General features: G+C 52.6%; 1 protein-coding gene across 1 annotated transcript; it reads right to left on the reverse strand.

The window, feature by feature from the left end:
* Positions 1-640: 640 nt before the first annotated feature.
* Positions 641-20,386, reverse strand: LOC137759020 (BOLA class I histocompatibility antigen, alpha chain BL3-7-like). Its single transcript, XM_068534945.1, has 9 exons — positions 20,362-20,386; positions 15,662-15,904; positions 13,970-14,077; positions 8,274-8,534; positions 6,762-7,037; positions 3,929-4,198; positions 3,712-3,807; positions 3,354-3,386; positions 641-3,118 (listed from the first exon to the last, which is right to left on the reverse strand). Exons 1-9 carry the CDS (start codon positions 20,384-20,386, stop codon positions 3,054-3,056), a joined length of 1,377 nt encoding a protein of 458 aa, XP_068391046.1. The 3' UTR covers positions 641-3,053.
* Positions 20,387-23,270: the final 2,884 nt, after the last annotated feature.

Here is a 23,270-nt window from a genome sequence, read left to right on the forward strand (position 1 = left end):
TGTAGCCTTTGGGTGGCAGGTGCCTGGGGCCCTGCTACTGTCCTGTAGGGGTTGTTATGGGACTGTTCCAGTGCATGGCCTCTCTGCCCCTTTTCCTCATCTGGAGGGATGGTCCTATAATCCCGCGGCCCCAGAGGTATTCAGGGTCCTAGACACAGAGAAGCACAGAACTGGACAGGAACTTCCGGCCCATTCTGCCCAGGGCTTGCACTTATAGAAGCCGGACCCTCTATCTAAGGCTCCCTGAATATTCAATGCCCTTGCATCAAAGAAGCCATGCAAATTGCCAGTCTAAGGTCTACACTTGGCTGGGCAGGACCAAAGCTGAGGAGGTGGGTCTGGGAGGTGTATAGAGGAGCCTGAAACCTTGGCGGTATGTGTGGGGTACAGAAAGGTGACACAGCTGTACCAATTCAAAGAGAGAATGACTGACCAGAAGCCTCTTCCAATCTGCTTCTCCCCAAACACACTCTGCCTCTACCCCTTCCCCAGGGAAGAATGTTTCACTTCTGCTCAGGAGGACCTAAGTGCATCCAGGGCTGAGGGAGCCTTGCGGGTCCACCTGGGCACTTGTGCCTCCTATCGGTGGGGGCCAGACCTGCCCTGTTTCCTAACTTGTCTCACCATACAGTCAGACAACTGTAAAAATAAAACATGTTTATTGCCGTAAAACCTTATTAATACAGGTCCATAATCTCTTACCCGAAACCCTTAGGGCCAGATGTATCTCAGAATTTAGAATTCTTTGGGCTTTAGAAAGCTACCCAGGTATGGATGCTGAATATTACATAATACTACCAGAGGGGTCTGGGGTGACACCCCATAATCCCCCAGATCAACATTTCTGTGGAAAATTGTGAAAAGGCGCACTAGAGGAATAAATGAAGAGCATGAATAACACTTTTTTTTTTTTTTTTGGCCACACCACACAAGATGTGGGATCTTAGTTCCCCGACCAGGGATCCAACCCACGCCCCCTGCAGTGGAAGCACAGAACCTCACTTCACTTTAGGGTTTTTTGTTTGTTTTTCCTCTCACCTCTCTCCCAGGTCAGTTTTTTTTTGTTTTTTTGTTTTTTTAGTTTTAGTTTAATATTTATTTATTTATTTTTGGCTGTGTTGGGTCTTAGTTGCAGCACATGGGATCTTTCCTCATGGCACACAGGCTTCTCTCTAGTTGTGGTGCACAGGTTCCAGAGCAAGCAGACTCAGTAGTTGTGGTGCACAGGCTCTCTAGTTGTGGCACATGGTCTCAGTAGTTGCAGCTCATGGGCTTAGTTGCCCCACGGCATGTGGGATCTTAGTTCCCCCGACCAGGGATCGAGCCTATGTCCCCTGCATTGGAAGGTGGATTCTTAACCACTGGACCACCAGGGAAGTCCCCCAGGTCAGGTTATGATGACAAAGTTAGGAAGGAACTTCTGGCTTTTGGAGGTTTTTTTGGATTTCAGAATTGCAGATAAGGGATTGCAGACCTGTACTTGCTTGCCTATTTACAGAACAGCACAGTTGTCATTGAGACTTTTGGTGCAGTGGCCAGACTACCTGGCCTCACATCCCAGCTCTGGCATGAACCAGCTGTGGGACCCTGGGCCTCAGTTTCCTCACCTATAGCACAGGAGTATTAATTCTCCCGCACAGATGTGCTTTGAGGATTAAACAGTTTAGTATACAGTAACGTGCTTAGAACCCTGCTTAGTATGTGGTTTGCTCAGCATATATGGAACATGACAACATCACTGAGAAAGACAGACATTTAAGACACGTCTTCAGGACAATCTGATAATTACAAGCTCACTGCTGAGGTCCTGCAAGCCACCAGGGCAGGCTGAATCTTTTTCTAGTATTACAGTCGTTCACATCCTCAGGCTCGGAACCTCCCAGGGCTGCAGACACGGAGGTTTCAAAAGTCCCCCACAGGAGTCTCTGTCACACCTTGGGGTCAGCTGAAGGGGAGGCAGAGGGTGCCCTGGGAGGGGTCTGGCCTTGTGTCCTTTATGACAGTGGAGCGCTCCCTCTCTCTGCCAGGGCTCTGGAGTCCCAGCCCCTTAGCACATCAAATGGCCGTGAGACTGGATTCTTGTTCATAGAGGAGACATGGGGTTTCTGCTCCACTGAAAATGCAGAGATGAGGCTGGGCCTTCTCCAGACATATCCTTCACAAGCATTTCCACAGGACACAGCGAAAAGGGGTCTTTCCCTTATTGTAAAAGTAACACGTGCTTATTGCAAAAATTCAAATCATTCAAAAGGACAGGAAATAATGGAAAATATGGCCTGTGTTGTTTCTCATCCTCCAGCTGCCTGGGACCAACGAACAGGCCCCCAGGCACCTGTCTCTCTGAGCTTCTCCTCATATACGCAAGGACACCCACTCACCACACCTACACTCACCCTCACATACACCCTATATCCTCTCACCCTCACACATACACACCCACACACCCTCACATACACATGTTCCCACCCTTGCCGCCTCCCCTACACCCTCACAGCCCCAACACTCTAATCTTTACAAAAGGGGATCAGACATACATAAAAGAACACACTTATAAATGAGGCAGGCATTCAGCCATTTCTTCCTGATGCTGGCAGGTGCATGAAGGGTGCTGCCCCTGTAGCTCTCTGACTATTGTTCTGGTTCTTCCCTGACTGCCCAGACCCTTGGTTTTCACGTTGGGGAAGTGGGAATGAGAATAACATAGCCAAACTCACAGGGGGCCTGAGAGGCTCAAGTGGGGTTTACACTTAACATGAAATCATTTTGCAACTTGTCAAGTGTAAAACAATCTGAGGAATTACTACTGCCCTCCTCCCCATCCCCGAAACAGGAAATAATTAGACTTTTAAAAGGACTTCAGGAAGATGGCAGAGCCGTCTTAGTGGCACAGGCCGCTTGTAACAAGGCTGATAGGGGGGAGGACGCCTCAGTGCTGGGGTGGGGTGGGCCCTTCACAGCCAGATTTCACACCAGCCAGCCAGCGCGCGCAGGGGGCCTTCAGGTCCCCAAACACCCCACAAAACACCTCCTTGATCTGTGACGGTGACCTTCTGTCAGCAGATGAGTTGAGTAGCCCCTGCTCTTGCTGGGCTTTGGGAATTATGGGGGTCCTCTCCACCTGCAGGGAGAAAGGAGGGAGGTGACCCCAGCCCTCCCCCAAGCCCAGGTGGTGACTCCCTGGAGTGCTCCCTGCCCCCTCTGCCTGGCTCCAGGATGGTGGGATGGGGCGGGAGGCTGAGGCCAGGGAAGGCACCCACCCCATGCCCCGCCCCCATCCTGAGTTCCAAGGCATCCCGGCCATGCTTGAGAACACCTGGGGCTTCCTCTCCCCAACCGGTCCATCCCACAATCACCTGGGGCTTGCTCGTAAGATTCCTTATTCCTGGCTGTGGGGAAAGAGAACACAAGAGAGGAGGTGGGTGGTGTGTCCCCACCTTCCCCCTCCCTCTCCCGCTCTGGGCCCTTTCCAAAGTCAGGCCCAGTGGTCTCCCCTGACTGTGGGATCTGCAGGGTCCTTGTGGTGGTGTGCAGCCGTGGGGTGGGGACGTTTGGGCTTTTCCACAGGTGGGGGACAGGGGGCAGGACCTCAGCAGTAGTTGCTGCTCCCCAGGAGGGAACAGTTCTAGCTGCAGGGATGGGAGCACAGCATTCTTCCCTATAAGGCTGGACCAGCCAGAGGGCCTCCCACTCCTTTGTTTCTTCCCCACCTACCTTGAATGCACTTGATCAAGATCACACCACCAACAACCACCAGCAAGACCAGGATGAGGGAGATAACCATGGCAATAAGTCCAGGATGAGAGGACTCTAAGAAAAGACAGAGAAGAGGGGGCACCCCCCCCGCCCCAGTCCATGGGACTGTCTCCAGGTGCCCTGGGCCCTCCCCTGCCCCTCCTCACCCGCTCCGGGCCAAGCCCCAGCTCCTCACCCCAGGACACAGTGAGCGTGCGGTTCAGGCTGGAGTGCTGCACGTGGCAGGTGTACTGGGCCTTCTCCCCCGCCGGCACCCACACAGCCGCCCACGTCTGATAGGTGCCGTCCCCACTGGGGCGTGTCTCCACATACTCAGAATCCAGCTCCTTCTCCCCCAGCCACCAGCTCAGCAAGATGTCGTGTGGATAGAAGCCCAGGGCCCAGCACCTCAGGGTGGTGCCCCCATCCTTGGCCGAGTGCTTTGTTATCCGCACTGTGGGTGGCTCTGCGGGGAGAGGTGGAGAGAGGAAGGCTGGTGAGTGCCTGCTCTCTGCCCATCCCTCATGCTTAATCCTGGGCTCCTCCCGCAGCCTCCAGGGTGGAGGGCAAGGAAATAGGGACAGGGTCTCTCTCCAGGGGAGGCACCCAATTACTGCTGCAAGCAGGGACAACCCATTGCCCACCATTCCAGAGGGGCACTGTCCCGGGAACTTCCATGAGGGGGATATGACTTCCTGCCCTCAACCTCCAAGGAGGGTCCTGGGTGGGGCTGTTGGGCCCTAAACTGACCCTCCCCCTTCTCCCTACAGAGACCCTAGGGTTTTCTCAGAGACTTGACATACTTCCCCCTGTGACTTCCTGCATACAGGAGGTGCCTAATAAGAGTTTGCTGGGGCTTCCCTGGTGGCGCAGTGGTTAAGAATCTGCCTGCCAATGCAGGGGACACGGGTTTGAGCCCTGGTCCGGGAAGATCCCACATGCCGCGGAGCAACTAAGCCCGTGCGCCACAACTACTGAGCCTGCGCTCTAGAGCCCGCGAGCCACAACTACTGAAGCCCGTATGCCACAACTACTGAAGTCCGTGCGCCTAGAGCTCTGCAACAAGAGAAGCCACCACAATGAGAAGCCTGCGCCCTGCAACAAAGAGTAGCCCCCGCTCACTGCAACTAGAGAAAGCCCGCGTGCAGCAGTGAAGACCCAATGCAGCCAAAAATTAAATAAATGAATGAATAAATAAATTTATTAAAAAAAAAATGTTTGTTAAATGAGGGCAAGAAGGATGATACTTCTCTGACCCTATAATGAGAATGGTTATGACTGTGGGCTCCGGAGCTGGACATCCTGGATATGAAGCCCAGTCTGACTCTTGTCCACAACCCTCTGCCAGCGCTCAGGGCCTTCCTTCATCATTCCTTCCGCTCAGAGTTCGAGTTCCAAATGACGTAATTCAGGGGTGATAGTTCATTTTCTGTATCAACTTCCCTGGGCCACGGGATGCCCAAGCATTTGGTCAAACATCTTTCTGGGTGTGTGATGGTGTTTCTGGGTGGTATTAACATTTGAATCAGTGGACTAAGCAAAGCAGATTGCCTTCTGCAATGTGGGTGAGCCAGTTCACTGAGCTGAAGATCTGAGCGGGACAAGGAGGCTGGGTAATAGGGAGCTCCTCTAGCCTGACTACTGAGCTGGAACACTGGTCTTTCCTGCCTTGAGACTCAAAATGAAACACTGACTCTTCTTGGGTCTTGAACTTTCCAGCATTCGGAGTGGAACTACACCACTGGTTCTCCTGGTTCTCAGGCCTTTGGTCTCAGACCAGAACTGCAACATCAGCTCTTCCTGGGTCTCCAGCTTGCTGACTGCAGATCTTGGAACTTCTCTACCTCCATAGTCATGTGACCCAACTCCTTAGAACACATCTCTTTTTTTCTTTCTGTATGCATCCTGTGGGTTCTGTTTCTGTGGAGAATCCTGACTAATCTACCAGGTGAAGGACATAGGACAACACCTGGTGCTGAATGAGAGTTCCACACTACTTATTTAACGCACACCAATATGTTTGCTTTGGGGAGGCAGCAGGTATTATTACCATCCTCATTATACTGATGAGGACACTGAGGCACAGAGAGGGCAAGTAACGTGCCCAAGGTCACACAGCCAGCAAATCCTGGAGCTGGGATGTGTATCTAGAGGCTAGGCTCCAGTGCCTGAGCCCTGAACCACCACGCTCTGCTCTCATAATCACATCTTCTGCTCCTGATGTTATCTGTCCTGTCCTCCCTTTGAGGAATATCCTCCCCATTACCTCAACTGATTCACATCCCACTACTCAATCACCAGACATCACGATGTGCTGGGTGCTCCGATCAGCCCCACCCCCAGCAGCCTCCCTGACCACCACAGCTGTGAGGCTTTCACCCTCAGCACCCCAAAGCACCCACCTTCCCTAGTGTCCATCCCAGCCCTTGCGTCTCCAGCCCTGCTGACTGGGTTCAGGAGAAGTTTGCGATGCACCTGGAGTCTGGGGAGCATGTTTAGCATGAGGGGTATGAGGGAGGAGAGGGGCAAGGGGCTTCAGTTTCCCTGGCAGTCCCCAGTGGTCCAGGGAGCGGTGAGGGATGCTATCCCCTGGGGCCTGGGGTCTGTTTCCCAAGGAGCAGAGCCAAAGGATGTTAAACCCCAAAAGGACTTTATGAGCACCTAGTTGAACCCACTCGCTCTGCAGATGAACAAAATGAGGCCCAGAATAAGGGGGTTTATTCTCCAAGACCACACTGGGACAGGGGAGACTCCAGAACTCCCCACTCCACCTCACTTGGAGTGAAGGCCAGAACTCCCCACTCCACCTCACTTGGAGTGAAGGCCTGTGGTCTGCGCGTTCTTCCTCCTCTGCAGGAAAAAGCTGTTGGCTAGCTGGCCATCTTTCTGGGTCCCAGTGGGCTTGTCTGAGCCAGGGGGACACTGCCTACTTCCTCACCCCCCCCCCCCAAAGGCTTCTCTGTCAGATGGGATGGCTCTCGAGAATGGGAGCATGGGGCCATTCTGCATTGCCACAGGGTGGGCCTTACCTCTCCGGCTGAACCTCTGGCCTCCCAGCTCCAGGTATCTGTGCAGGGAGGCAAGGCAGGGGCCTTCCAGGTAAGCCTTGTCGTACTCTGCGTAGCAGCGCTCTGTCTCCCACCAGTGCTTTGTCCGCGTGGCCACGGGCTCAGCTGACACCCAGCTCAGGGTTTCCAGGTCCAGCGACAGGTGGTCCTGCCCATCGTAGCCAAACTGCCAGAAGCCCCTGTAGCGGCCGTCTTCCTGGATCTCACAGCCGAACATGCGCTGAGTGCTGTGCATGCCTGTGTGTGCAGGTAAGAAAGCTTTGGTTAGTGGTGGCCGGGGGCGTCAAGTCCCTGAGAGCCGCGGAGAAGCCCACCACCCAGAGGGGCCTCCAAAGGGCGGAGGGACAGGGTGTCAGCATTTAAAAAAAACAAAAACAAAAACTGGGGCTTCCCTGGTGACGCAGTGGTTAAAAATCCGTCTGCCAATGAAGGGGACATGGGTTCGATCCCTGGTCTGGGAAGATCCCACATGCCATGGAGCAACTAAGCCTGTGCGCCACAACTATTGAGCCTGCACTCCAGAGCCCGTGAGCCACAACTACTGAAGCCCGCACGCCTAGAGCCCATGCTCTGCAACAAGAGAAGCCAATGCAATGAGAAGCCTGCGCACCGCAGTGAAGAGTAGCCCCCGCTTACTGCAACTAGAGAGAAAGACCGCGTGCAGAACTGAAGACCCAATGCAGCCAAAAATAAATAAATAAAATAAATAAGTTTATTAAAAAAAACTCTCCCAAGTAATTTTGATAAGCAGCCTGGGCTGAGAAACCTGCTGGGCCTCTCATGTGGGACGAACACTCAAGTTCATAATTAGACACATCCTTATTTCATATCCCACACTACTTATGGGTGTATAATGTCCTCAGTGCTAAGACTACGTCACGCCATGCTTATCCCGGGGGCCCTGGGCTGATGCACAGCCCTTCCCAGGCTCAGTCCTTTCTATCTACTCTTTCTGAGGCCTCTGTGGACCCGAGGCTTTTAGTCTGGTCATTTGGGTGTGTCTGGGCACAGAGCAGGAGGGTGCTGTGTGAACAAGCTGTGCTCCATAAGCACTTTAATAAGAATTAGCAGCAGCCTTGGTGGTAGGTGTAAGCTCGCTGTTGCTGATATGGGGAAGCTGAGATGGCATCTTGAGGACCTGGGGTGGGCAGGCGTGATTTGAGGGTGGTGCGTGAGGCAGGGAAAAGCCTCTCCCAGTCTGCGGAGGTGCAGAACCCTAGGTAGCCAAGGGGAGAGGGGGAGGTATCATGGGCCCTCTGCTCCTGTGGATGCTTGCTGCACTGGCCTGTGGGCTGGCTGCTGAAGCCCCGACTGATTCTGAGGCCCTGAGGCCCCTGCTTGGCTGTGGGGGGAAGGAGACTGAGAAGAGCCAAGTATCAGAAGCTTGCCCCACACCCTATGACAGGCATGGCTGCCTCGAGGGTCAGTGTGCAGAGCGTGAAGGAAGGAGCATGGCGAGTCTGCCCAACGCACCGCTGCTGTGGTTGTGGTAGCCCATCACCGTCCACATCTCCACCTGCTGCACCTCCGCCCATTTCTCCTGCTTCTTGGTCTCCGTCTCCCAGTACTGGGCATCCATTGGCGTCATCCATGGGGCCTGGGGCTCAGCCTTGCCCACACGACTGTCAAACCGGATGAAGGGCTGGTCGTCCACGTAGCCCACAGCCAGAAACTTCGGGAGGCTCGGGCCTGGCTCTGATAGGGCCAGGTAATAGTAGTGGAGCGAGTGTGTCCCTGTGGAAACACAAACTGGTCTCAGGCTCACGTGGACTGCCAGGGTCTGCACTGGGTGGGGGTCGGGGGGTGGTGGTCAGTGTGCTGGGTAGGGTTGGCAGTGGAGACTTATCCAGAGAATTCGTTATCAGCAAGAGCAAGAACTGGGAATTTCAGTGGAAAAAATAAGGGCATCCAAAGAGTTTAAATATAGACAGAATCAGTCAAACACTGAGAACGAAGTTCATGCATTAAGGAAGTTTCTCAGCTCTTCTTCACTCAGGGCCTCCTTACTCATACTTTATACTCATCTCTAATAAGTATGATTGTCTGGTTTCCCATTTCACAATTAAAAAGATTTCTTTTTAAGAGTTGGTTGCTAAGAAGCTTAATTTATGTGGAACTATTCATTGCCCAGACATGCCTGGGAAAGGTTGGCCATCATTCTTAGCTTGAATCACTGCTGCCAAGCTGGTGGCATCTTGACTCCATTCCCCACTCCCTCCTGCTCCCACAGCAGACGTTACTAGCCAATCTCTTTTCTCTTTGAGTCCAAATGCTGCCTCTCTACTATGTCTCCAAAAGCACCAACTCATCAGTTAAACTTGGTGCTGGAGATGAAATCTACTTAGCAGCCAGTCCTGACTCAAGCTATTAAAACAAATGCTGTATCTTAAGAAACTCAGGCCACATTTCTCAGAGATATCCCTGGCTTACTCTCTTACCTAATTTAAAAAAAAAAACTTTTTGCTCAGAAGTTTTTATCCCTCAACACTCCTGTGTTATTTTTCGCCATAGCACTACACTTCCTAGAGAATATGCACTTTGTTTGTCTTGTTAATGGTCTGCCTCTCCTCTGCAGTGTCAGCTCCCTAAGGGCAGCGATTCCTGTATGGATTGTTCTGTTTCCCCGGCACCTAGATTAGCTTCTGGCACACAGTAGGTGCTCGATGGTTGAACATTCAAGTGAGAAAGAAGTCAAACACATCTCCACACTCACAGCTCTTTTTTTTACTGCTTTCCTGTTACTTCAGCCCACACCAAACTCCTCCCAGGCCCTCTGAACCTGCTGTTTCTTCTGCCCTGGGCACTCCCCTCTCTGTTTTCTCTCAGCCAGTCTCCTCATCCCTCAGGTTGCAGTGAGGTGTCCCCTCCTCCAGGAAGTCCTCCTGATTTCAGCCTGATGTCCCTCAGAGGGGTCTCAATAGTTTCCTGTGCTCCCTGTGAAACTGTGGACTCCATGAGGGTGGGCAATACATCTGACTCTGTCATTGCTGTTTCCCCAGGGCCTAGCAGCACAGCTGGCACACAGTGAGCACTTACTTCCGGCCTTTGTTGAACTGGACAAAAAATAAGAACATGAATGGCAGTGACAATAATCACAGCTGCCATTTTTGGAATGACCACTGTGTGCCTGCACTGGTTTAACTGCTCCTCACTCACTCTCTCAGCTGATCTTTACAATAAACCTAAGAGGTCAGTGTGGTTGGCCCCATTTTACAGATAAAGGAACCGAGGTCCAGGGGAGGCCACGTATAGCACTCAAAGGCATGCACTAGAAAGAGGGCAGCCCAGATTCTCTCCCCAGGGTTTGCTGCCTTTTTCTAAGCTGAGGAAAGAGGTGTTCTCTTCTCACGGCTGGAGAAACCTCCTCATGGGAGGCAAGAGGGGTCAATGTTGAGAGTGTTTGAGTGAAGGGTTAACATCGGGCCTGGGCTGGTGTGGGCCTCCTGGGAAACGCCTGGAGTCTCTCTCACGGTGCTGTTTGCTTGCACACCATTGAGTTAAGATCAGTGTGGCGTGCTCCTGTGCTGGCAGATGTGAACGGGCACAAAGGCGTTGGGGAGAACAGAGGCTACGGTTTCTCTGTGTCAAGGTGACCCACCCACGCCTTAGCTCTGATCTGCAGCAGCTCTACCTGCCCTGGAAGTGAGGGAGGGCAAAGATCCTGTGCCTTTGGGTAGCTGCTGGCCTCCTGGGTGGTGAGGAAGCCATGCAAGCTGGGCTTCCTGTCCTGCCTCTGTCTCCCCAGCTCAGGAAGCATAGTGTGGTAGGCTGAATAATGGCCCCCCAAGATATCCCTGGAATCTGAATGTTACCTTATATGGTAACAGGAGTTTTGCAGATGAAATTAAGGATCTTGAGATGGAGAGATTATCCTGCGTTGTCTAGGCAGGCCCTAAATGTGTCCTTAGAAGAGGGAGGCAGAGGGAGAGTCCAAAACAAACCAGAGGAGAAGGTGATGTGAAAGCAGAGAAAGATGCAGGAAGGCACCATGTGCCAAGAAATGCAGCTCTAGAAGCTGGAAAAGGCAAGGAAACAGATTCTCCGTTACAGCCTCTTTAGGGAGCTGGCCCTGCCAACACCTTGATTTCAGCCCAGTGAAACCCATTTTGGACTTCTGACCTCCAGAACTGTAAGAGAATAAATGTGTAGCTTTAAGCCACCAAGTTGTGGTCATCTGTTACAGCAGCTACAGGAAACAGAGTATTCGACTGAAGCCCATTAGGTCCTGAGAGTTTGGTGGCCAGTGAGTCCTGGGGCCGGGGGAGGGTAGTGGAGGGGGGAGGGAGAGAGAGAGAGAGGAGGATGCACCATCTGGGAGCAAGGACATCCTCTGAAAGCTGTGCCAAAGACTGAGGGACAGGGCTTCCCTGGTGGCGCAGTGGTTGAGAGTCCGCCTGCTAATGCAGGGGACACGGGTTCGAGCCCTGGTCTGGGAGGATCCCACATGCCGCGGAGCAGCTAGGCCCGTGAGCCACAATTACTGAGCCTGCGCGTCTGGAGCCTGTGCTCCGCCACAAGAGAGGCCGCGACAGTGAGAGGCCCGCGCACCGCGATGAAGAGCGGCCCCCGCTCGCCGCAACTAGAGAAAGCCCTCGCGCAGAAACGAAGACCCAACACAGCCAAAAATAAATAAATAAATAAATAAATAAATTAAAGAAAAAAAAAAAGACTGAGGGACACAGAAGTAGAGGCCCAGGAACCCTGGTGCTCCCATCACCTAAGCAAAGAGGCCGTGAAGGGGCTGATGTGCTCTTCCCCAGGTGTGGAAAATGCAGGAAAGAGCAAGTGACCCTGAGGTCAGGCCTGGTGGGAAAGGGAGCAACACACACCTGGTCGTTCTGTTAGGGCAGGTGCACGACCTTGCTTACTATGTGATGTTACTATTTATTAATGTTAGCTGCTTTAGTGGCCCGTTACTTCTGGTTAAAATGAAGGGAAGTCGATCCATATATATATTTTAAAATTTACAAAACACTTTTAAAGCACTTAGGGGCTGGCCCTGTCCTGAGCACTTTATAAGATGTTGGCCAGGTCACCCTCATAACAACTTTATCAGGCGGGTACTATTGTACCTATCTATGACATATGGGGAAACTGAGCCACAGGGAGGCAAAGCCACCTGCAAAGCTCACACCAGTAGTGAAAGGCAGGAACAGATTGTACACCCAGATTCTCGAGGTGATCCTTGGCTTGCACCCGCCCTTTAGTGAACACACTTCTGGGTGACACTGAGTGGCTGGGGACACATGAGAAGGCCCCTCCCCATGGCATCTCTCCACTCTCTGCCCTCCCAAGACACCATCCTGGCTGCAATTTAAGATGGGTCAGCTCTGCTCATCCTGTCAGCCTAGATCATATGGCCCAGCAGGACCCACCCCGCCACCCCACTCAGCAAGTGCTTTCTGAGCACCTACTGTTTGGCTATCTCCGAGGCCTTGGGGATGCTGGGATAACCCAAAGAGCCCCAAGTGCCTGCTCTCAGGAAGCTTACATGAATGTAGGATAAGCAAGATAAATGAGTAAAATGTATGGTAGGCTGGATAGTGATAAGTGCTGAGGGAAAAAAATAAAGCAGAGATATACAAAATGTTAGGAGAGGAGTTGAAAATTTTAGATCGAATGGGCAGGGAAGGCCTTCCCAGAAAGGAAACTCTTAAAGAACTCAAGGAACCAGCATGTAAAGATCTGGGAGACAGAATTCCAGGTCTGCAGAGGGGAAAGTCAGTGCAAAGGTCCTGAGGCAGAAGCATGCTTGGGGTGTTCTGAGACTGCTGCAAGAATGCAGGGGAAAAATAAAATGGTGGTGTGATTCAGTGTAGCAGGTGTAGGGGTGAAAGAAGGGGCTGAATTCTGAATCCTTCCCAGGCTTGTCCAGATGGTGTCTGGAATGGCCTGGATATAGCCCTCTGGCCTAGCCCTCCCTGCCACGAGGGCTCTGGTTCCTGTCATCTGCTCTGCCCTGGACTGCTTCACCATGGCCTACATCCTGGCATCTGGTACCCATCCTGAGAGTCAAGGACCTGCTTTTAGGGCAAGTTCATGATTGTGACCCCCTCAGCTGACTCAGGTACTGCCTCCCATGTATCCAGGGAGGGGCCTGCCATCCCTTCCTCTCTGAAAATCCCACTGCTCTCTGCTCTGCCTGCCAGATGGTCTTGAGAGCCCAGCCGGCTCTCTGCAGGGGTTTACAGCCTGCCCATTCCCATCTTTTCCCCAGGAGGACAGTCTCAGCTGGGACTAGACTCCCACTTGCTAACTGGGCCCAGGAGGGATCATCATGCCTTGGGCTGCAGCCCAGAGTGTGGCAAAAGAAGCCGAAGGAGGCCATCCATCTCCTGGCTTTGGAGGTGATACCACCTGCCAGGCTGGGAGGGGTCAGTGCCAGGCACTGTGGGACCATGGCAGGAGGAAGTGTGGGACACACAGCAGGCGTCCAGGGGGATCTGCTCCTGCTGTGACATGGCCGAAGGAAGTGGCTACATGCCCATCGTTGCTTCAGGGCCTGTTTGTATCATCAGCTTCCCACCCCCGACCCCCTCCACTGCCACTTCCTGGTCACTGGGCCATGTGGCCAGCCCCCTAACAAGGAGCAGTCCTGCACCCGCTTTGGCCCAGCCTTTTACCTCCTCTGACTGTGGTGGAGGAGGGAGGAGGCCAGCCCCTTTCCCACTCTGCCCAGGAGACTGTTTTGCATCTGCCTCACTTCCCCCACAATCATGTAGCACTGCCAGTGGCCTTGAGGAAGTTATTTCACAGCTCCAAGCCTTGGTGTCCTCATCTGTAAGTGGGTGCAATTAACAGACCTGCTCCAGAGTGCTAGAGCATTCAGTGAGATAATGAAGATAAGGAAGAAGGACAGGCATGGAGACCTCATCTTCTTAGTCTCAGTCCTTTCCTATTCTGAAGGGAGAGGTGGCCGTGAGAAGGAGAGAGCTGGAGTCGGGGGTGGGGAAAGATGCCTGAGTGCGGGGCCAGCTTGCTGGAGGTCAGGTCTCATCCCCTGGGACACCCTCCAAAGGCTCTGGCCTCTGTGTCCTCTACTCTGGTAGAGTTCCCCCACCCCAAGACAGTCCACCAGATTCCCAGGCTGTGCACACGGCCTCCTGCAGACTGGGGGCTCCTGGCCTCCACCATCCTACCCCTTGTTCAGCAGGCAGGCACGATCTTACTTGCAGGCCACGGCTTCTTTTCCAACTTCAGGTGTGCCAGTTCTGCCATCACCACTTTTGCCCTGGCCGCCGGGCTATCGGCCACCAAGGGCAGCCCCCAGGGACTCTCTGCAAGGGAGAAATGGAAAAGGGAAGTATGAATCTCAAGGTATAAAGGTATACCTATAAAGGTATAAACATCCTACGCATCCTTGTGTTTGCTGGGAGAGATAGTATGGAATGACAATGAGAGGCACGTTGAAAGGGAAGAGGGACGTGGGGCCTTTGCCACAAGAGTGGCTGGAAACTCCCCCCAGCATCCAGGCACAAAGCCAGCAGGGCTGAGTTCTGGGTCTTGGTGCCAGGCGTGGTTCCTGAGCTTTACAAGTATTGATTCGTGGTGTTTTCCCTGCATTCCTGTGAGGCAGGTCTTGATTGTTCCCACTTGGAGAGGAGGGAAACCAGGACTGGGCTTTGCTAGAGTTTCTCCATCCGGCTGCCCAACACTGCTTTGACAGTCCTGCCATTGATATGGATTTAGTGGATTTGGGGGTAAGGGAGGGCTGGACACTGGCGGGCGTTGAAAACTCCCAGGTGATTCTCATGTACTGCCAGGAGGAGAGCCCAGGTACACTCCTGACTCTACCTGGCTGTGCCCTGTCCACCTGCTCAGCTGTGCTGGCCCTGACTTCTCCCCTTGCAATATTACTCATTTGACAAACATCTATTGAGCACCTACTACAAGCCAGCAACTGAGCCAGGTGGGAGTGTGTGTGGGGACAGAGAGACAGGCATAGCCCCCAGGGAGCTCAGGTCTGGCAGGGAAGGGGACAATTGAGCAATTAAACAAGCAGATCCAGTAAGGCCAGTGGGGGCTGACAAGTGTTGGGGAGCAGGAGGTACCAGGTGCCCAGCATCCTGGGGCAGGAGGGTGCTGAGGTCAGAGGTCTTGTAGGCTGAAACCTGGAGGAGACCTCCCCAGTGTGAGTTACCAGGCAGTAGGGTGGGTGAGGAGGGAAGAAAATTTTGGGCTCGTGAGTCTAGTGTAGTTTCAGAACTTGCTGCATCAGCCTCACCTGGGGAAATGCAAATTCTTGGGCCCCAGCCCTACTGAATCAGAAGCTCTGGGGGTGGGTCCTAGCTTTCTGTAGTTCAGCAAGCCCTCTGGGTGATTCTGAGGTTTGAGGACTGCTCTAGGGAAAAGCACTAGCACATGGGAATGGCTGGAATGAAAAAGAGTGTGGTGTGTTCAGGAAAACCAAGGTCAAGGGACGACTGCAAATGCAAGAGATGAGTCTGGGGAGGAAAATAAGGGCTAGATTGCCTCTTCGTGCCTCAGTTTCTCCTTGAGGCCAAATTGGGTAAGGTCCTACGGGCTGGATTTCAAGGGCAAGGTCTGGGCCAGAGAAAGGGTGTGGCTGTGGACAGCATGGAGGGGACCCTGAATCCCTGGCTTAGATGAACCTGAGATGGAGTGCAGGAAGGGGGAGGCAGAGTAACAAGGGCCCGCAGAGTCACGTGAGGAGGAGGGTGGAAAGGGGAAGAGGGAGACCAGATCTTGGATCAGCTCTCCAATTCACCATCCGGGCCCCTCCCCCAAACCCGGAATAGCTTCCGCGTTCTTGGCGGATCTCTCCCTAGCACCGCCACAGGCACGAGGCTGCGGGACGATTGGGGGTCCGCCCCGGCTCCCACACCTCTCCTCCCGGTTACCTGCTGCGCCCTCCCGCACCAGTCCCAACAGCAGCAGCAGCAGCAGCGGTGGTGGCGGCGGCGACCGCCGGTCCCGGGCACTCCCGGGACTCTGCGGCCGCCTGATCCGCAGCGTCACGCGCTGCCCCAGGGTGCCGGTCCCGGTGGAGTCCGTCTTCAGCTGTGGGGCAGGGGCCTCGTGCCAACGCTGGCCGCCGTCCGACCGTAGGACGCGTCCCTCGCCGTGGTCCGGACGGGAGAGCGCTCAGTGCCCCAAGGGCCGCGGCAGCTGCGACCCCGCCCTGGCTCAGGTTCAGGCTCCGGCCGGGCTCTGGCTGCGGCTCCACCGCACTCACCCTGGGGCCCGCCCGCAGGTCCTTGATGGCGCCCTCTGGTGGGCTCGGGAAAAAAAAAACATGAAAAAAAACCCAATCGTTTGTGATAATTGTGAAATACAGCACATATGCTTCTTTACTGCCTCACGAAACGAGACCACGAGACCAGGCAGTGAAGCTCACGTTACAGCCATTTGGAAAGTCGGGCGGTGTCTGAGACAACTGTCATGTGATTCGAAAACACCTGTGGTTTCTGTTGGGGACCGAGGCAACCGTCCTGCTAACACCACTGAGCTTTGCTACCTCTACTCATCACGGGATGAATGGCTAAATTTCAGCTAGAAGTTAGCGAAAATAAAGGTTATTTTCCCCATCTGGGTTCACAGACCCCCTGAATTCTGACCAGGGATTCCCATGTTCAGGATAATAGTTTTCAGCTGGGCCTTTTCTGGTATTTGAAAATTCATAGGAAGAGCTTTGGTGATCCTGATTGGGGCGAGTGAGGGGAGCAATTTACACAACAGAGGGAAAGGCCAGAAGTACAGCTTTGCGCTGTCTCGGGGCCACCACACACATGGTGTCCTGCCAGGACAACAGGAGAGGAGAAGCCGGATTGTAATGATCTGAGTCTAGAACACAACGTTTGTTGAGTTTTAATATTGTCAAAAGAACACAAGGAGGGGAAAGAATAGAGGAAGCTGGGCATCAGAAAAATCTAGTTAATCGAGGGACTTCCCTGGTGGCACAATGGTGAGGAATCCACGTGCCAATGCAGGGAACACGGGTTCGAGCCCTGGTCCAGGAAGATCCCACATGCCACGGAGTAACTAAGCCCATGCGCCACAACTACTGAGCCTGCGAGCCACAACTACTGAGCCCACATGCCACAACTACTGAAACCCGGGCACCTAGAGCCCATGCTCTGCAACAAGACACCGCAAAAAGCCCACGCACTGCAAAGAAGAGTAGCCCCTGCTTGCCACAACTAGAGAAGGCCCGCACACAGCAACGAAGACCCAATGCAGCCAAAAATAAATAAATGAAAATAAATAAATTTATAAAAAAAAATTCTCACCCTTCACAACCTTTGGGTAAGCTTCATCTACCAATAAGAGGCTCCCTGGCCAAGGTCTTCACTGCTCTGGCTTGAGAGCTTTGAGGGGAGGAAGGAGGAAGGAAGATGGTAAACAGGCCTCCTTCTGTGGGGGAGTGCTGGCTACCATCACCTAAGAGCAGGAAGGAACCACAAAGTTCTCTGAGCTGGAGCCCTTGCCCTCTCTCACACTTCCCCCACCTTCCAAGGTCTGCTTAGCTCACCTTCAGAGAAAGACAAGGCAAGAGAAGAAATACTAAAAGTTGTCCAGGTCCACAGTCAGGAGGGACACTGGGGCGTGTGTGCTGTAGAAGGAGAGAGAGGAGTTGAAGTGGATGAGAGCCCCTGGCCAGTGAGGATGTGAAGCTAAAGTGACCATGGTCCTGGCAACCTTATCCTGAGAAACCTGCCTTATGGCAGCACACCCATGAAGAGGGTGTTAATGGAGGGGAAGAGAGAGCTACAGGGGGGATGCGGGGTGCTGGAGCTTCCTGCCAGAGAGTCTTTCCATCCACACCTTGGACCAGGAGGAGACACACGGGGTACCCAGCTTTGATCAAAGGTACCCAGCCTTTGATCCCTTCCAGGATGAGAGGGTACATTCCCTGCCCCTGTCCCCCTCCTGGTTTCTGGGGGCAAACCCCAAGCAGCGAATACTTGCACCCCAGGACTTCTGCTCTGGGAACCCATAGCACCTGGGTTTTCACACTCACCAGCACCCTCCCCTTGGAGCCCCAGATGTCTGTGAGTTGAGGACCCCCTTTACACCTGCTTGAAATGCCTCACCCGGGTAGCCTCTACTGCTGGTAAAATGACTCTTCTATACATCTGATCTTTGAAGTTCTGGAAATTCACTAACCACACAGGTAAACTGTAATCTACCGAGAGTTTAGCAAAGAGTTTTGCTTAGAAGATGTTAAAAAAAGACAAGGAAATGAAGGAAGGCTGATTAGCTGAGATGACACACATTTGAGGGTGCAGGGTGCACAGCGGGTGTTCCATCATGTTTGGAGCTGTTTTTTGTTTTGTTTTGTCATTTGTTTTTAATTGGGGTATAGTTGCTTTACAATGTTGTGTTAGTTTCTGTTGTACAACAAAGTGAATCAGCTATATGTATACATATATCCCCTCCCTGTTGGACCTCCCTCCCACCCCCCCCTTACAAGTCCCAGGACAAGACCTGAGTTAAGGCTGCTTTATGCCACCTGCCTCCAGCAACAGGATGGGAAATGGAGGAGGGTCTGGGGCTCATGTCGGAGGAGGCAGGTTGAGAGAGGCAGCATGGAGCCCAGCTGGGTTAGCAAAATGCACCATGTTTCTGTTCTTCCAGTCAAGGAGGCATTCTGTAAACAGAAACATCTAGTCCATAAGTGAGACAAGGGGGTGCGTTTGCACCTCCGGGGCAGGTCCTGGAAGCACCTCTCAGCTTGCTCTCCAATCCACTGAGTTCTGGTCACCCAGAGCCACAGCCTCATTTTGAAAGGAGACACAAGAGAAAGACAGTCCCTCACAGCCTCTCCTGTACACTCACACTGGCACTCAGGTAAACTCAGGTGAGTGCCTGTACACTCGCAGGGGAAGGAGATGCCCCCAGAAAGCCCCTGTGTCCTGCTACATCCATTGACAATAATGACGTCACTTTACCTGTGAACGGTGTTTCGCACCTTACTGAACACTTTCAAAATTTCATGTGGTCCTTGTACCAGTGTGGAGGTGCATGCAATTTACCCCCGTTTTCCAAATGAAGAGCTAGAGACGTAGACAGGTGCTGCTAGATGTGGAATCAAGACTCATGTGCCATGTGCTCTGGCTCAACGTTAATTTCAAAATTAATTAATTTTCAGCCCTTCCTGTAGGAGGACAGCCTCTGTCCAGGAGATGGTAAAGCCCCAGGGTGGGAAATGGGATGTTCTCAGCCTAGTATCCCCAGAAGACAGGCACGGGGGTAGTGCTTCCGCCTTTGCTGAATGAGGTGTTGATATTGTGGATGCACAGTCTCTAATCAGGGGAGAAGCAGTGGGCAGCACAGCTTGGCCATCAGCTCTACTGGGCACCACTTCAACACTGATGGTCCCAAACCCTGCTGTTATACCTGGTGGGACCTTGGACATGGTGAGCTGCTGGGATGAGAGGCTGGAGGGACAGGTACCTGTCTGACCCCCGGGCTTGCTCTGGTCCTTTAGGAACCTCTTCAGGAGGTAGACACACTCATGCCCCAGACCAGACTTCCTTTGCTTTTCAATGGCCACGTTGCCTCCCAGTTGCACTTGGTGTTGAGGGTGACATGATGGCAGCCATCAGTCTCTAAGTGATGTAGTCCTCCACATCAGAGCAAACTGACAAAACCCTTGGACGCTGCCATCAGCCGGGACCTTGAATCTGGCCATGAGCTGGAGAACGTGAACCCTGGAAGGCCCCAGCCTCATCAGGGGTGCTCTGGGGTGGGAGGTGGTGGTGGGGTGAGAACCTCCAGGGGTCACGCAGGCTGCCTCACACACTGGTTTTCTGCTCAAAGCCTGAGGACCCTTTCAGGTACGAACGAACTTATTTACAACTCTGAAGTAGAGGCATGATGTAGAAAACAAACTTTTGGTTACCAGGGGATAAGGGGTGGGGGAGGGATAAATTGGGAGATTGGGACTGACAAATATACACTACTATATATAAAATAGATAACTAATAAAACCCTGCTGTATAGCACAGGGAATTCCACTCAATACTCTGTAATGGCCTATATGGGAAAAGAATCTGAAAAAAAAATACACAGTGGATATATGTATATGTATAACTGATTTACTTTGCTGTGCACCTGAAACTAACACAACATTGTAAATCAACTATACTCCAATAAATATTAAAAAAACAAAAATAATGATGCATATTCAAACACACTGTCACTATTAAAATTTTTTCGTTGAGACTATTTACTATTTGAAAAGGTTTTATGTATATTTAACATGCAAAATAAATTTAAAAATGTCTGAGGACCCTTTCAAAATGCGCAGTTGGTATTTGTGCTTTTCGGTGACATTGAACGTGGATGACTGGAAGCCCTCTGAGTCTGTTTTATGATCCTCCCCTCTACACAGTGCTTTTAGGTGAATTGCCCATTTTTCAGGGTTGCTTCCCCCACCCCAACCTTGACAGCCTATCCCTCCCCAGGGTACTGGCACTGGCCAGCCAAGCAGGGGCTGCATTGCTGCCCCCTGACCTGCTGGGTGAGGTGAGAGGCCCTGGACCTCAGGCCTGGGGTCTCTGCAGCAGGAAGCTGTGCTGCCTCCTGAATCACTCACCTTGGCTGTCACTGAAGTCGCCCATCATGGCATGCAGGTAGTCCTGGAACAAGCACTGCCAGCCCAGCACCCAGGTCACTTCTACTCCCAGGAGGCTCCCTCCTGTCTCGGACCCCTGGCATCAAGGACTCCACGTTCCGATGCTCACTGTCAGACTAGGTGACCATCTGGTCCTCCAGACACATGAAGGCAATGTACCCAGGTATGTTGGGCTGAGCCTCTGATGCCACATGTGCAAGAACAGCAGAGAGTGGAACACTGGGAAGGGCAGAGGGTCCCATCTCTAGGTCACAAGTGACCTGAGTTGTTCTGACATCACTGGTTCAAGCCCTTTGCATGATCCCCACTTTAGAGATGAGGACACAGGCACAGAGAGGTTAGGCCGCTGCTCATGATCACAGAGCTGGGAAGCAGTAGTGCTGGGTTAGAAGCCAGGCCATGAGGTTTCAGAGCACACAGAGGATCCCTGCAAGTCTGGAGGGAAACCGCAGTGATTTTGCCACCACACTCCCACCCCTCAAGGACTCAGAAGCCCTGGGGTCCAGCCCTGGGTTGGTCCATGTGAACTGTGTAACTTGGACAACAGTCTCTGAAATACTAAATCTCTTTTCTTTTTGAGGCAGGTGGGTGGGCAGTGACTTGGGTGAAGGGCTGGCTGGGGACTGGGAGAGGTGGGTATACACAGAGCTGCACAATGGGAGTTGTGTCACTAGCGGTAGAGCTGGGCTCTGGGGCTTCCCCAGGAACTAGGAGTCCTGGGGAATCACACGGGACTCCATATCCCTCTACATCTTGCTGCACCTAAAATCAGGTTAGAAGGAAAGGAGACAGGGATGGGAACAAAAGCCACACTGGGAGGGTTTGGACAAGGGGAAGCAGAGGACAGGGGCCTATCCAGGTCCCTCCCTCTAGAGATGGCCCCTTCTCGGAGGCCACCATCCAGTCTTGAACTGATTTCAGCTGCTCAATCCTCCACCTCCCAGTGTGGGCAGTGGTGTCAACCCTCAGGAGGTGATGAAATAGAGGTAGCCCGGGAAACCTAATTGAGGTGAGTTATACTTGGGACGAGAAGGAGGGTCAGGGAATAGCCAGGCTCCTTTAGAAATGCATTCTAAGGACAGATCTGTTGCAGGAAGGGGGACCCCCTTCCAGGGGCCAAGAGTGGGCTCTTGTCTAACACTCGGAAATGAATTGCCCGAGGAGACACATGTACTGACAAAGCAAAAGACTTTATTGGGAAGTGGCACCTGGGTTGAGAGCAGCAGGGGAAGGGAACCCAGGAGAACTGCTCTGCCACGTGGCTCACAGTCTTGGGTTGTATGGTAATGGGGTTAGTTTTCGGATTGTCTCTGGACAATCATCTTGCTTGGTCCATATTTGGTTTGACTCAGGGTCCTTCCTGGTGGCACACATCTCTCAGCCAAGATGGATTCCAGTGAGGAGGATTCTGGGAGGTTGTTAGGACACAGGGACTGGTGTCTCCTCCCTCCTTTTGGATCCTCCCAGATTCTTCCGGTTAGTTTTCAGTGGTAGCACGGCATTCATTATCGGGACCTCTTGTTGCGAGACAACTCATGCAAGTGGTTATCACTGTGCCTGGCCAAGGAGGGAGGTTTCAGTCAACGGTTCTGTAACAGATCCATCAACACTGGGAAAGAGTCTTTTCCCCACAGAGGGTGTCCTGGAGACCTAGGAACAGGTGTTGACAGAGTGGTGGGATTTTGGAGAGAGCCCCGGAGACTAGCTGCTGGCCAGAGGAGCCTGGAGCCCAGGATGGAGTAAGGGAGGCACTACTCTGGTTTGCAAAAGACCTCTTTTCTCCACTGGGCCTTCCTGGATCCTCTGTCATGTCTTCCAGGTGGTGGTGTAAATGAGGCAAAAGCAGGAAAAGCATCACCGTCCTTGCATGTGTTGTTAAGAGGTTGCTTCTAGCTGGTCTCTGCTTTGAGCTGTAGATGCAACAGGGGTAGCAACTGGTGTAGGGAATGCAGAAAGTGTGTAAGCAAGTGCTTTCTAAGAGTTAGAGCAGGCAGATTGCTAGATATGAGCAGAGAAAAAGGGGGTCATGGGCCAGGTGGCAGGAAACCATACATCTTGTGGTGACAGGGGTCCTAGAGGCAGACAAAGAAAGGTGGCAAAAGGTGGGAATCTCTGGGGGTCAGAATGTAACCTTTTGCTCATTATGCCCTTATTACAGTAAAATTAGCCTTGCAGATAAGAAGTTCCCTTCATGCACTGAAGCCATGACACTTCTGATCAAGACCAAATAAGGGGCTTCCCTGGTGGTGCAGTGGTTGAGAATCCGCCTGCCAATGCAGGGGACACGGGTTCGAGCCCTGGTCCGGGAAGATCCCACATGCCGCGGAGCAACTAAGCCCGTGCACCACAACTACTGAAGCCCGCGTGCCCAGAGCCCGTGCTCCGCAACAAGAGAATCCACCACAATGAGAAGTCTGTGTACCGCAACGAAGAGTAGCCCCCGCTCGCCACAACTAGAGAAAGCCCACGTGCAGCAACAAAGACCAAACACAGCCAAAAAAAAAAAAAAAAAAAAGACCAAATAAGAACTAAAATCCCTCCTCCACTTGGGAAGGTGGAGCTGGGATGAAAATCAGGAAGTATCAGTACAATAAACCCCCTCCCCTCCTCAATGAATATTCTGCCCAAACATTTTTACACACCATAGAACCAGTTTGCCAAAGGAATTCAGGGCAGCTACTCACATGAGCCTGCCCGCTCTCCCTTCTGAGAGTGTACGTTTCTTACCAAAATGCAGCTACTCACATGAGCCGCCCGCTCTCCCTTCTGAGAGTGTATGATTCTTACCGAATTAAAGGGAAATGTAAATTGATGCAGCCACTATGGAAAAGAGTATGGAAGTTCCTCAAAATATTAAAAATAGAACTAAA

This window comes from Eschrichtius robustus, chromosome 2, assembly GCF_028021215.1.
Source record: "Eschrichtius robustus isolate mEscRob2 chromosome 2, mEscRob2.pri, whole genome shotgun sequence".
In the NCBI taxonomy this organism is placed as follows: domain Eukaryota; kingdom Metazoa; phylum Chordata; class Mammalia; order Artiodactyla; family Eschrichtiidae; genus Eschrichtius; species Eschrichtius robustus.

Coding starts and splice junctions, on each gene's coding strand:
- LOC137759020 (XM_068534945.1), bottom strand. CDS start 20,386: ATGGGCGACTTCAGTGACAGCCAAG. Junction 7,038..8,273: donor CTACCACAACCACAGCAGCG/GTGCGTTGGGCA, acceptor CTGCACACACAG/GCATGCACAGCACTCAGCGC. Junction 3,387..3,711: donor CTTGATCAAGTGCATTCAAG/GTAGGTGGGGAA, acceptor CTTTCCCCACAG/CCAGGAATAAGGAATCTTAC.